This window comes from Larimichthys crocea, chromosome I (genome assembly GCF_000972845.2).
Source record: "Larimichthys crocea isolate SSNF chromosome I, L_crocea_2.0, whole genome shotgun sequence".
NCBI classification, from domain to species: Eukaryota; Metazoa; Chordata; class Actinopteri; family Sciaenidae; genus Larimichthys; species Larimichthys crocea.
In genome coordinates, this window is record NC_040011.1 from 19,341,725 (window position 1) to 19,354,132 (window position 12,408).

The following is a 12,408-nucleotide window of genomic DNA, read 5'->3' on the forward strand; positions in this document are numbered from 1 at the left end:
CTCTGTTGTAGACCCTGTGCTGTTGGGGACAGCAGAACCAGGTCATCTGCAAAGAGTAAACATTTCACCTCCTGACTGTAGAGACTTACACCAGGTACACAGGATTTTTCTGTTTGTTTTTTCTTAGAGTCGCGATAACATTTGTGTTGTTTGTCCTGCTTTAAGTGCAGAACTGTTATTATTCTGTCCTTATTTGGAAAGTAATGTTACGGCACAGTTACGGCAAGTTACGGCACAGTTTGCGGATGGATTGTAGATGCATGGACTAACGTGTCTACTGGCACTGTTGTTCGAGCTTTCGCAAAAGCCGGCATCATTTCCGAGGGGCACGGAAAGTGACTCTGACAGCGAAGAAAGTGGAACTGGCATATTTAACTTAGCGCAGCTGTTTAACTCAGAAACGGAGGATGAGGACTTCGATGGGTTTGATTAATGACGATTACCGGTAATGTGCTAATGTGTGCTGTGGTAATGTGCTTAAAAAATGTTAGTACTTTGTAATAAAGACTTAAATAAAGCACAATCAAACTCAGTTTTGCTCCCGCTCTATTTTTAAATACGCACACTTGTATGCTTGTGTGTGTGTTGTTGTAAGGCGGTGCGCCATATGTGTGTGTAGACTGCGCCTTTTCGTACGGTGCGCCCTATGTGTGTGTTAAATACAGTAATGGCCCACATAACTGAGACTGCGCCTTTTCGTACGGTGCGCCTTATGGTCGTGAAAATACGGTATATCTTTGAGTCGTAAATTTTATTTGTTGAGGGCCTAAGAAGGTCTTAACAAGCATTAAATTTGCCTTATAAAATGGTGCAAGAACCCTGTCATCATCCTTGTCTCCATCCTGGTCATCATCCTTGTCTCCATCCTGGTCATCATCCTGGTCATCATCCTTGTCTCCATCCTGGTCATCATCCTGGTCATCATCCTGGTCATCATCCTTGTCTCCATCCTGGTCATCATCCTTGTCTCCATCCTGGTCATCATCCTGGTCATCATCCTTGTCTCCATCCTGGTCATCATCCTGGTCATCATCCTGGTCATCATCCTTGTCTCCATCCTGGTCATCATCCTTGTCTCCATCCTGGTCATCATCCTGGTCATCATCCTTGTCTCCATCCTGGTCATCATCCTGGTCATCATCCTGGTCATCATCCTTGTCTCCATCCTGGTCATCATCCTTGTCTCCATCCTGGTCATCATCCTGGTCATCATCCTTGTCTCCATCCTGGTCATCATCCTGGTCATCATCCTGGTCATCATCCTTGTCTCCATCCTGGTCATCATCCTTGTCTCCATCCTGGTCATCATCCTGGTCATCATCCTTGTCTCCATCCTGGTCATCATCCTGGTCATCATCCTGGTCATCATCCTTGTCTCCATCCTGGTCATCATCCTTGTCTCCATCCTGGTCATCATCCTGGTCATCATCCTTGTCTCCATCCTGGTCATCATCCTTGTCTCCATCCTGGTCATCATCCTTGTCTCCATCCTGGTCATCATCCTGGTCATCATCCTTGTGTCCATCCTGGTCTTTATCCTTATCCACGTGGCACATCAAACTCAGCTCGTTCCTGAGCAATCCTTCTCTACATCTTTTTTTTTTTCACGTGGGGGAAGCCGGAGCACCCGGAGAGAACCCCATTGCAGACACAAGGAACACATGCATATTCAGGACTCCTGACTGGGTTGAGTGCCAGCGCTTAAAGGAAGATAGCCCAGAACCTGGTCTTCATCATTCCAAAGGCACGCTTAATGATAGAGCGTGCCCTGGAATGATGGCCATTAAAGCGCTTGGGTCCCACACCTTGTAACAGCGATTGTAGGGAGTGATGAGGGAGAGTGGTACCCTCCGTCTGCAAGGATGAAGTGCCCTGAAGGAGGGTAGACAGCTTGTCTGTACAGTGGGCTGTGCTACAGGGTGTCACCCCTTTGGATTGGGAAAAGGAGGGGAAGAACAGGAGAAGAAAAATGGTTAATTAAACAATTGCTACATAATTTTTGTTAATAAGATCATTACAGTTATAATTCCAGTTAAGTAATTCCAAGATAATTCTAGTTCATTTTAGAGCTTTGATAGATACTGCCAAAACTGTTTATCGATTCACTTATCAGTCTATCTAGGCTTCACAATGTAGTGTTGATGATTCATGACAAACTAAACCATAACTAACTATTTTAAATTAAGGTCAGGGTTTTTATGTCTAGCATTAATGTAATGTATTGGTATGTTAATTACCCGTAACATCTTTTTCTTCCTTTTTTTCTTTGTTTTCTTCTGTCAGTCTTATGGGCGGGAACAGCTGGTGACACAGCTGGTGACGCAACCAGAAAATGCTGAGTTGAGTTGAGTAGCGCTGATATCTGCATTCTCCATCCTTGGTGTCTGCAGGTTGACGCTGTGAGGATGTAGATGTTAGCTGGTTCCTAAAGGAATCCTGCCTTTGAAAGGCATCTGCTCAAAGCACCACTTTTTTTCTTTTTTTTTTTTTAAGAGAAACCGTGAATATTTTTCAGTGGTTACTCTATCTGTGGGGGTAGCCGGAGCACCCGGAGAGAACCCCATTACAGACACTAGGAGAGCATGCAAATTCAGGACTCTCTCAGATTACAGAGTAGGTGGATCTTATCATATTTGAGTTCGAGAGCGCTGTGACTTCTAAGCAGCTCATGATAGTCAGAAGTAATGTCACAGTGCTGTCTCTGTAACTCGGTGTATTGCTTCTGCAGGTGTAGTAGGCTCTGTTGGTTAAGCATAAGCTCAGTGTCGCTGGTGTGACTGAACTTGATGTTTGACTCAACCAGCTGCTCCTGAACCTTGGAGGCCCTTTCTTTTTCCAGAGCAGAGGAAATGTCATCAACTCTCTGCTGCAAATCAGAGTTTCTTGTCCTTTCCAGTTTAACGTCGTCTTCAAGTTGCACCTTGAGCCTACGTACCATGCACTGGAGCACAGCAATAGTATGTTGATTCTCAGAGATGGTCTTGTTTTTGTTTGTTATCATCTCTTGATATTGTTCAGAGAGAGAACGATATTGTGTCTCAGTAGCATTGAATTTAACTCTGATGTCTGCATTCTCCATTCTCAGTGTCTCCATGTCGTACATGAGATGCTCTGAGTTTGCTGATACTTTCCTCAGCTGGTTCCTGAGGAATGTTTGAGGATCGGCTGAATCCTGCTTTTGTAAAAGCATCTGCTTGTAATGCTTCTTTTCACTTCTGAGAGAAGATCTTAAAAGCTTCTCAGCAGCCAGACTTTTTTCTAAAGCCAGAGTCTTCTCGGCGAGCTTGTCCTCTTGCATCTGAATCTTTTCACATGCCTCCGAAAACCGAGCCTTCTCCGTGTGGATGGCCTCCTCAAGTCTCCTGCAAGCTTCTCCGTCTTCCTGGTATTTTTTCTGATGAAGCTGCATCTGGTTTAGAGCAGAGGCCTGTTTTCTGTTTTCCTGAATTAGATGATCCAGTTTTTCTTGGTCCTTCTTCCACTGGGAGACAGCAGTCTCACAGTCCCTCTTGAGATCACAGTTTTTTGCTCTCTCTTCTTTGAGGTCTGAAGCCTGCTGACTGACGTTCTCCTGCAGTGTGGAAACAATGCTATCTTTGACATCAACATTCATTCGAAGAGTCTGAATATTGAAGTGGAGAGATTGAATTTCACTGTCTTTCTCCAGATTCTTCTCCTGCTCCTTAACGACACGTTCGTTTAGCGCCTTGACTTCAGCACAATTCACCACATCACGCTCTGCCAGTTCTTTTTCATGCTGACGAGCGGATGCCTCCAGATCATTTTGGAGTTTAATCATCAGCTTCTTTCTTTCTTCAAGCTCAGCTGTCAAATCGGCGATTGTGCATTTTTGCTTTTTGTGTGCCCCCAGGAGTGACTTCTGTGACTTCTTCAGGTCAGCCACTTGTGCCTTCATGGAGTCCGTTTTAACACAAAGATCAGTGTTTTCAGCTTGCATCTTCTTCATAGTCTTTTTAAGAGCGTGTTTTTCTTTTTGCTCCAGAGCCTTTATGTGTTGGGCTTTAGATCTTTCCTTCTCCAAGACCTCTTCATGAGAAGTTTTAAGACTTTCTTCTCTTTTCAAGGCCTCCTCGAGAGAAGTTTTAAGACTTTCTTCTCTTTTCAAGGCCTCTTCAAGAGAAGTTTTAAGACTTTCTTCTCTCTCCAAGGCCTCTTCAAGAGAGGTGATGGCTCTTTCTTTGTTCTTCATGGCCTCGTCAAGAGAAGTTTTCGCTCTTTGTTCTTTCTTTAAGGCCTCTTTAAGAGAAGCTTTAGTTTTGTCTTTCATCTTCAAGGCCTCTTCAAGAGAAGCTTTAGTTTTTTCTTCCCTCTTCAAGGCCTCTTTAAGAGAAGCTTTAGTTTTGTCTTTCATCTTCAAGGCCTCTTCAAGAGAAGCTTTAGTTATTTCTTCTCTCTCCGTGACCTTTTCAAGAGAATCAGCAGTTTCCTTTTCTTTCCCCAAGGCCTGCTCAACTTTAGTAATACCTTCCATTTCTCTCTTCAAGGATTTTTCAAGAGCATCCTGGCATTTTAACAACTCGTTGCTGTCTTCCTGAAGTCCAAGAGGTTCCTTATATTCCTTTGTTGTGAAATATAAAACAATCATTAGTTTGTTTGTACATTAGATTTTTTTTAAAAATACTCTCTTTGTTAAATTGAGGTCTATTATAGTAGCTGCTTAGAAAAATCACACAATTACAACAAAATGTTGTCCATTTGCAATATTTGAATTAGAGATAAATACAAGTGCAGTGTGTGAAGGTGTGCAACAATAAGTTTTATGTTTAATAATAACTAGATTCATTTAAATGCACTCAATAATATTTACCATCGCCAAAGATCTAAGGCACTAAAGCTGACTCATCAACAAGTCTAGATCAGGTCACACTTACACAGGTGTGTATAAATGTGTGTGCCTCTAATTTCTTACCGTCATACTGTAAGGATGGTATTTGTCTCTGCTGGACACGAAGTGCTGCTCCTCAGGTTCTTCGATTAAAATGTCCTGAACATCATATTTGATTTCTTCCTCAATTTTCCTGTTTTTAAGAAATCGGGCTTCAGTGTAGCTGCGATTCGCAAGCTTGTCTGTAGTTCTCGGAAAATCATACTGGATGTCCTCCTTGCTGACTTCTGAACTCCTGTCGTCTGGAGTGAGAAAAAGGTTTCTGGACCTCACAGACTCTTGGAGCTGTTTGGAGAATAAGTATGTTGATTAGTATTTGCCCATTTGCTCATCTTTAAGAAATCAACTGCACATTTGAGACATTTTGGCTTCAATGTAGCTGTGATAAAACCTGGCTTTTTATACCTACTCTTAATCTGAGTGTGTGTGAATGTAACACATGCTGTCTGTTAATGCCAACGGCGTCTACCAGTCAGCAATAGTACAACTTTAATGATTTACATTTATTTCAACAAAATATTTAAATCAACTCTTTAAACTTTAGATATGAAATCTCAATAATGTAAATAGGTGTTTATATTGTATATATTGGATTTATGTAAATTATGTATTTCATTGTGTGCCTCTAATTTCTTACCTCACTGAAGGGAATGTACTTCTCCTGGACGTCCTTTTGAAACTTTGTCTTCTTTTCTTTTTTGACCTGTCTTTTCTTGTCGAATTTGGGAGCGCCCAGAAATGTGTCGACTGCTGGACTACTTATGTTCTTATTATTTCTTGGCAGTGCAGTCCCTCGGGTATTCTTGGAGTATATGTCTGGTAACACCATTGTGTCCAATTAGTCAGTTTTCTTATCTTTAAGAAAATGATGGCACCTTTGGCATTCGATACACTTACACTGACCTACACTGAACTCTCAGTTGATGTGCTCTCTGTCATATGCTGTCTGTCCAACATGGTGTGTCTAACAGGCATAGAATGTTGCCTTTGTTGTGAGTTCCGGCTCCGCCCCTAAATTTCTCCTTTGAAGTTGCCACGGCAACATAAAAAAAATCTGAATAATTAAATTCAAATTGTTTATTTATCTCCATGGCAACAAATGACATGTGGAATTACAGTTTTTTTTCTCCATTGGTTTGGCTCATTTCTTGAAACTGAGATGACATTCTCATAACTATAAAGCAATTTGGCCAAACAGACTTGCAGTTCTGCACAACACTTCAGATAACCAGCAAAATGTAATTTGTCTCCCAAAACTACTCATCCATGCTTCAAAATGAAATCCCTTTCCCATGTAAATAGTCAGTACCATAAAAATGGCATGGATCCTTCTCAATTGCTTTGGCACATTTTGATTCATTCAGTACTTCTGTCAAAATAACTTGGATGGTACTGCACAACTACATGGATCACCTGGCAATGTTTGTACAGCTCCCAAAACAGTTTACCCTTCAGTCAAAACTACATTCCCTTCTCATATAACTAGTCAGTGCCTCCAAAATGCATTGTCCCTTTGGTATTGTGTAAGTACTGCAAGTCAAAATGCTTAGACGCTTTGTCATGGCATATTTCTAACTATAGGCATAACATTTTCACACCACACACACACACTGCACTCATTCTGCCGAGGAATTTTCATTTTTATTCTCAACTAACGTAAATTGTACACATTACAGTAGGTAGGGAACCGTAAAAAAGGAAAATATACTGTGTACACAAAATACAAAAACCCACAAAAAAGAAAAAAATCAACAAATCAGCACTGTAAATACAAAGAGTCACAAATGAAGACATTTTGTTTAGTCACGGTCACTCCCCTCTCTCTCCTGGTCACCATCCTCATCTTCCTGGCCATCCATTCTCTGTGCTCTGTTCGGCCACAGATTCTCATCCACATCGCATCTGATGTTGTCTCTTGAGATACAGCGCGGGAAGAAGCGTCGTGCATGCCTGAGCCATCCTCTACACTGATCCCCTGTTATGTCCTCACAGGCAGCGTCCATTGCAGTCATGAGAGCCCTCTGGTTTTCCGCATGGTGTTCATACACTCTCCATCTCCAAGCAGAGAAAAACTCCTCGATAGGATTGAGGAATGGAGAGTATGGTGGCAAGAACACATTGTGCATTCTTGGATGCATGTTGAACCATCCCCGGATGCGTGGACCCCGGTGGAAACTAACGTTGTCCCATATAATTACAAACTGGGGTAGGTGGGGCCCTTCGAGACCCCTCTCATTTTCTGGGACCAGATCAAGATACAGTTGATCCAGGAAACGGAGTTTATCTGTGTTGTATGGGCCCAAACTTCGTTAGTCAAAAACTTATTTCACCTAACCTGATTATCCTAAATTTACTATAACATCTTCCAAAATATGTACTGTATTCTATTCCAGTTTCCTAACACTATTTTGACAATTGAGCAGACTATTCTGCATATGATGACTTATACGATGAAAATGTGCTGACATGTTTTGAGGACAATAACCATGACACTGAAAACCAACCAATTGGGATAGATCAGCAAGATACATTCATTTGAAAAATGTACTAAATGTTGGCTGATTGTGTTAACTGTAGGATACTTGTACATAGCTATTTGCAAGGATGTACTAAAGGCTTGACACATGTACAAAGCATTTGGAAATGTGATGAAAGCAATGATAAATGCCATTCTGTTGTGAGAAACTGCAAGATAGTTTGGGGATTTGTCCATGTTGTTATGAGAATGTCATCTCAGTTTCAAGAAATGAGCCAAACCAATGGAGAAAAACTGTAACTCAAACTGTCAGTCTGCATCTTCAGCCTCCTGCCTTCCACGAGGAGTGTAAGAGGGCAGACAGCAGTGGTTGGGATGGGTGGAGTCGCCCGCAATGCTGAGTCCTTTGTGGGCCAGGCGTGTGTTGTAGATGTCCTGGAGGGAGGGGAGTGGAGCACCAATGATCTTCTCAGCTGCTTTCACTATGCGCTGCAGTCTTCCAACAGGTGATGCAGCTGGTCAGGATGCTCTCGTGGTTCCACAGTAGAGGGTGCACATGGTGGACACAGGGCTCTGGGAAGTAGAGCTGCTGCTAAAGGGCTTAGCACGCATCCTTGGGGCTCCCCTGTGTTCAGTGTGATGGTGCAGCATGATCTCTGGCTCTGGCCGTCGTCATGTTGGCTGTATTGCCTCTACCACCTCCTGGCTAGTATAAAAATTAGCAAAGATAGAGAGCAGCCGCCCCATGTACAAAAGCTCCGGGTTCGAATCCGATCTGTGGCTGTTTCCCACATGTCATTCCTCATCTCTTTCTTGCCACATTCCTGTCACTCTAGAGTGTCAAATAAAGCTTAAATAAATAAATAAATAAAATAATCTAAAGAAAAAAAAATTTGCAAAGATGTGGATCATTGGTCGAATGATGATTCCATGAGTCCAAGTAATTTATTATAGTAAAAATGTCAAACATTTCCTGGTTCTAGCTTCTCACATGTGAACATTTTCATATTTTCTCATTCTTATATTATAATCTGTAAATAGAGTGTGATGCAGTTTGAGTATATCATGGACAAAACAAGCAGTTTGAAGATGGCGTGTGATATGTGACATGTTACTAATTCTTCTAAATAAGTATTAGTAACCAGTAACTAATGCAATTGCTTGCTGCAGCCTTACAGTAATATATCAGCATTTATCTTAATTCACAGGTTAAAGTTTTTACTTGCATTTTACCTAAAATACACACACACGCGCACACACATAAAGTCTATGGCTGTGCCAGGGGAAATCTCTTTTCCTCAGGTATTAGAGGAATCCAGTGTGTCTCAGCAGAAATGAGGTGATACTCGGACATGTTCAGTTCTTAGACAATTAACCCTGCTGAGACCCCGACAATGAGGGAGGCAAGAGGTCACTGTGGCCCGATAACAGTTACATAACCCAAGGAGGTTAAGAAATGTGTGTGCGTGTGTGTGTGTGTTTAAGAGAGAGGGAAAGACAGACAGCAAATCAGAGAAAACAAGTGCTACGTAAAGTGTGTGCAGAGGTGAGTGTGTTTGTCTGCTTTTTACTGGCATGTGTTAACAAGGGTCAGTGTAACATGGATTCAGCGAGTGTGTTTGTGCCTCTTCGTATCTTCTACAATTAACCTCTGCTGAGACCCTGCAAAGAATGCAGCGTGACCAGATGGTGAAGACAAAAAAAAAAAAAAAAAAAAAAGCCGTGACATGTTCACAGAATTTGAGTGTGTGTGTAAAGTGTGTATAACTGACAAATATACTGACAAATACAGGGCTATGCATCACTTTAAATGTAGTATGCAAGATGACGGAATACATTGGTATTATTTATTTATTTATTTATTTTTACCTTGACATACACATGAAACTGAATCGACATACTGAAAACCATGTCATGTTTACATTTTTAAAACTATTTCTGTTCAACACATCAGTCAAAATGTCACATTATCTTGGTCACATATGTCTGTATGTATATATCAATACCTCAGATGTACAGCTGTATTATGCCCACTTTGAATCACCCAGTCAAATTGGATCCATTTGCCCTCCAGCGTAGCCCAAGTCAATGGTGTATCAAGTCCTGGGGGCAGGATTATCTTGATTTATTGGAGGAATGTGGTTCAAACCAAACCAGGCTTACTCGCTGTGTAAAGTGGAACCGAGTGAGAGATGTAAACAGGAAAATCAGGAACTGATTTCATGTAGCGAACTAAAGTGAGCGACCTCTGTCCAACCTCCTTCCTGAACATATATACTACAAACACTACAACAAATGTAAATCATGGTGGTGGCAGTGGTGTGGTGTTGGTCTTGTGAACTAAATATCCTGATCTCGTTCTATTTAATGGATTAAGTATTGAATAAGCAACTTCCATGCTGAATATAAGACAATTTGCTTTCATTTATAAGACAATAGTAAAATACTGTGCAAATATTAACAATTTTTGAACAGACTGATCCCAGGCGGCAATCTAGGACAAGAGCGCACGGCGCATCTAGGGCGCACGACCGGGGTGTTCGCCCAGGGCACAAATGTGGCCAGGACCGGTGCTGCTCTAATCATTAAAATAAATCATTAAAAAAAACACTCATACATCAAGATAACAGAATAAATAAATCACCTTAAACCTCATGTTGCTAGATTAAAAAGAAATACAGCCTCCAGGGACCCGTAGAGGTGGGGTCAAACAACATGTGGGTGAGAAAATAATTAGTACAGGTGTTTGGTGGTTGGCAGGTGGATGATTTATGTGTACATGTGGATTCAGATGAACCCAGAGCCAACCGGTTCATCACTAGTGTCCATGTAGTGTTTTTTTCTGGCAGAGAAAGGCTGGCGGGGTTTTTTGTAGCTCCAAACAAGAACTGCTAATAGCTAATTTGGCATCCTTATAATGGTGCCATTTTGTAAACAAATATAAAGATTAAGACTAAGACTAAAAAAAGGAAACATTATGTTCCTATTACCAAAGCCTCATGGGTAACAGTTCCAAAAGTTAGAGCCAAATATAAGTAAAATAAGGAGAAAGGATGGAGTGTACGGTATCAAACCTTAACCACACAGTGATAGAGTGAGAGGGACTTTATGTTTCACAGGCAAGTAGACCAATTGATTCTAAAAGTCTATTTCATGATGAATGTTTAAATTCAGCCCAACACAAGAGAAATGTAACAAGACACTTTCAACAGTTTCTCTCTACTGCATCCATTCCTCCGCATAGATCATCAGAGTCCTTTATAAATATCTTCAGGGACTGTAAGATCTATAAGTCACCACAGTTTACAAGAAAACAGTTGTACCAGTACACGACTTTTTAATTGAGTTGCGTATTTTCACACAGCCTTGCAAAATGAAGTTGTTTGAGTCCCAGTAATGACATAAAATGTATATTAAATCCTGGAGGTGTAGCACAGTGTCACAGAAACGGCTTTAATTGTGGTTTATGTGTCCCGAGTCACACAGCTAAATTGCGGCGTGTGTGTGGGCCGAGGGGAGCAGTGAAATTAAAATGAGTGATATGAGCAGGGAATATAATGAAACCCCATCATGTAAGGCATCATTTTAATAAGAATGCCATTTTGATTGAGAGTGGCATTTTTGTCACTCGTCTTTTTTTCTTGTAATTCTTTTTCTCTTTAAAAGCTCCACTTGTCATTAACAGCAGACTCATTTCCTCGTAAGCTGATGCTACTGAGATCACAGCCTGATAGAAAAGCGCTTTACAGCTATCTAAATGATGATTTCTCATTAAAGTGTTGGATGTGAATGAGGACCTCTGCTAAATCATCATGACATGCACTCATTCTCTGCTATTCCCCACATTCCTGCTCCATTTAGACTAGTAAGTACAGGTTCTGTTGGATTGTTGCTGTTTTTAAGTCCAGGCATGTTTATGTGAATAAGTATGTTTCCATTGTCATGATTAGGTCATTAATCAGGACCCAATATCTCAGGTTAATTAAGACATATTATTTTTGGTTACCACACCAAAAAAGAAAAAAAAAGGTGCAGCAAAGCGTAATCTAGCTGGGAACTGTACTGAACAGGAAAATCCTGTCAGGTCATTGAACAAACCACCTGTCGATCACCATCTATCATGGGTGATCAAACCATATAATGTAGTCCACATTCTTTCCATCAGTTCAAAGAGCGGAAACATCTTTTCCATCCAGAAAAGTCTGCAGTGACATAAGAATATTTCTGATAGAACTAATACTACATCTATGCTAACCTTTTTTAGCAGCATTAAAGCAGCCGTAGCTCATGCTCTAGCTGCCACTCGTTCCTCACAGTGAACTGATCGGTCTGAACAGCTGTGGTCGTGCACAGCTTCATGTGTCGTTTTCTCGCGTGATTTTTGGAACACACAAGGCTAGCTGCCTACCGAGGTTATGTTCATGTTCATTTTAGACTCAGAACTACACTCGCTCACATAATAACACATACATTTCTGCTTCAACTCATCAAATTGGAGCATACTAAAACCTTGCTTTCACATTTTACATATCGATCTCTCTCTTGCACTTCACTGCAGCGTTCACACATAAAGTCTAAATCCAAACTAAATATAAAAATAGAGGTTTAGCAGTACCTGTGGACCAACAGTTATCGTCAGGCCATGACAGATTCTTTATTTCTTAACTACGCGTGAGCTTAGTACGTAGCCACAGTCTCCCTGGTATATCCACAGCAGCGTCAGAGCGTCATCTCCTGACGTGAAGGGTATTACTTACATATGTATACAGTATTAGAATAGTTAAAAATTCCAAAGACCAAGCTTGACCTCCTCCGATGAGGGAGTAATGCCTGAACTGTGATCCCATTGTCCATCCACAACCCCACATCTGGAGGCATTTTAGTTACATCTCTGCTCCTTTTATTCTTTAGTCTTTTTGGTGTAGTCTACAATAGAAATACACTTTTCACTTTGGAATTTGGGTTGGCAAATTGATCAGCCAAATATACAAACCTCTTGTGATATCTTGACACCTTCATTTTGGAT

The 12,408-nt window shown here is 41.1% G+C and overlaps 2 protein-coding genes across 2 annotated transcripts; both read right to left on the minus strand.

Annotated features, from left to right (window-relative positions):
* Positions 1-634: 634 nt before the first annotated feature.
* Positions 635-1,673, minus strand: LOC113744082 (putative surface protein SACOL0050). The gene has a single exon (XM_027272383.1). It carries the CDS (start codon positions 1,554-1,556, stop codon positions 711-713), a length of 846 nt encoding a protein of 281 aa, XP_027128184.1. The 5' UTR covers positions 1,557-1,673; the 3' UTR covers positions 635-710.
* Positions 1,674-1,693: 20 nt separating this feature from the next.
* On the minus strand, positions 1,694-5,861 carry LOC113744073 (golgin subfamily A member 6-like protein 1). Its single transcript, XM_027272316.1, has 4 exons — positions 5,544-5,861; positions 4,931-5,191; positions 2,238-4,579; positions 1,694-1,928 (listed from the first exon to the last, which is right to left on the minus strand). The coding sequence occupies exons 1-3, from the start codon at positions 5,733-5,735 to the stop codon at positions 2,591-2,593; spliced, it is 2,442 nt and encodes an 813-aa protein (XP_027128117.1). The 5' UTR covers positions 5,736-5,861; the 3' UTR covers positions 1,694-1,928; positions 2,238-2,590.
* Positions 5,862-12,408: the final 6,547 nt, after the last annotated feature.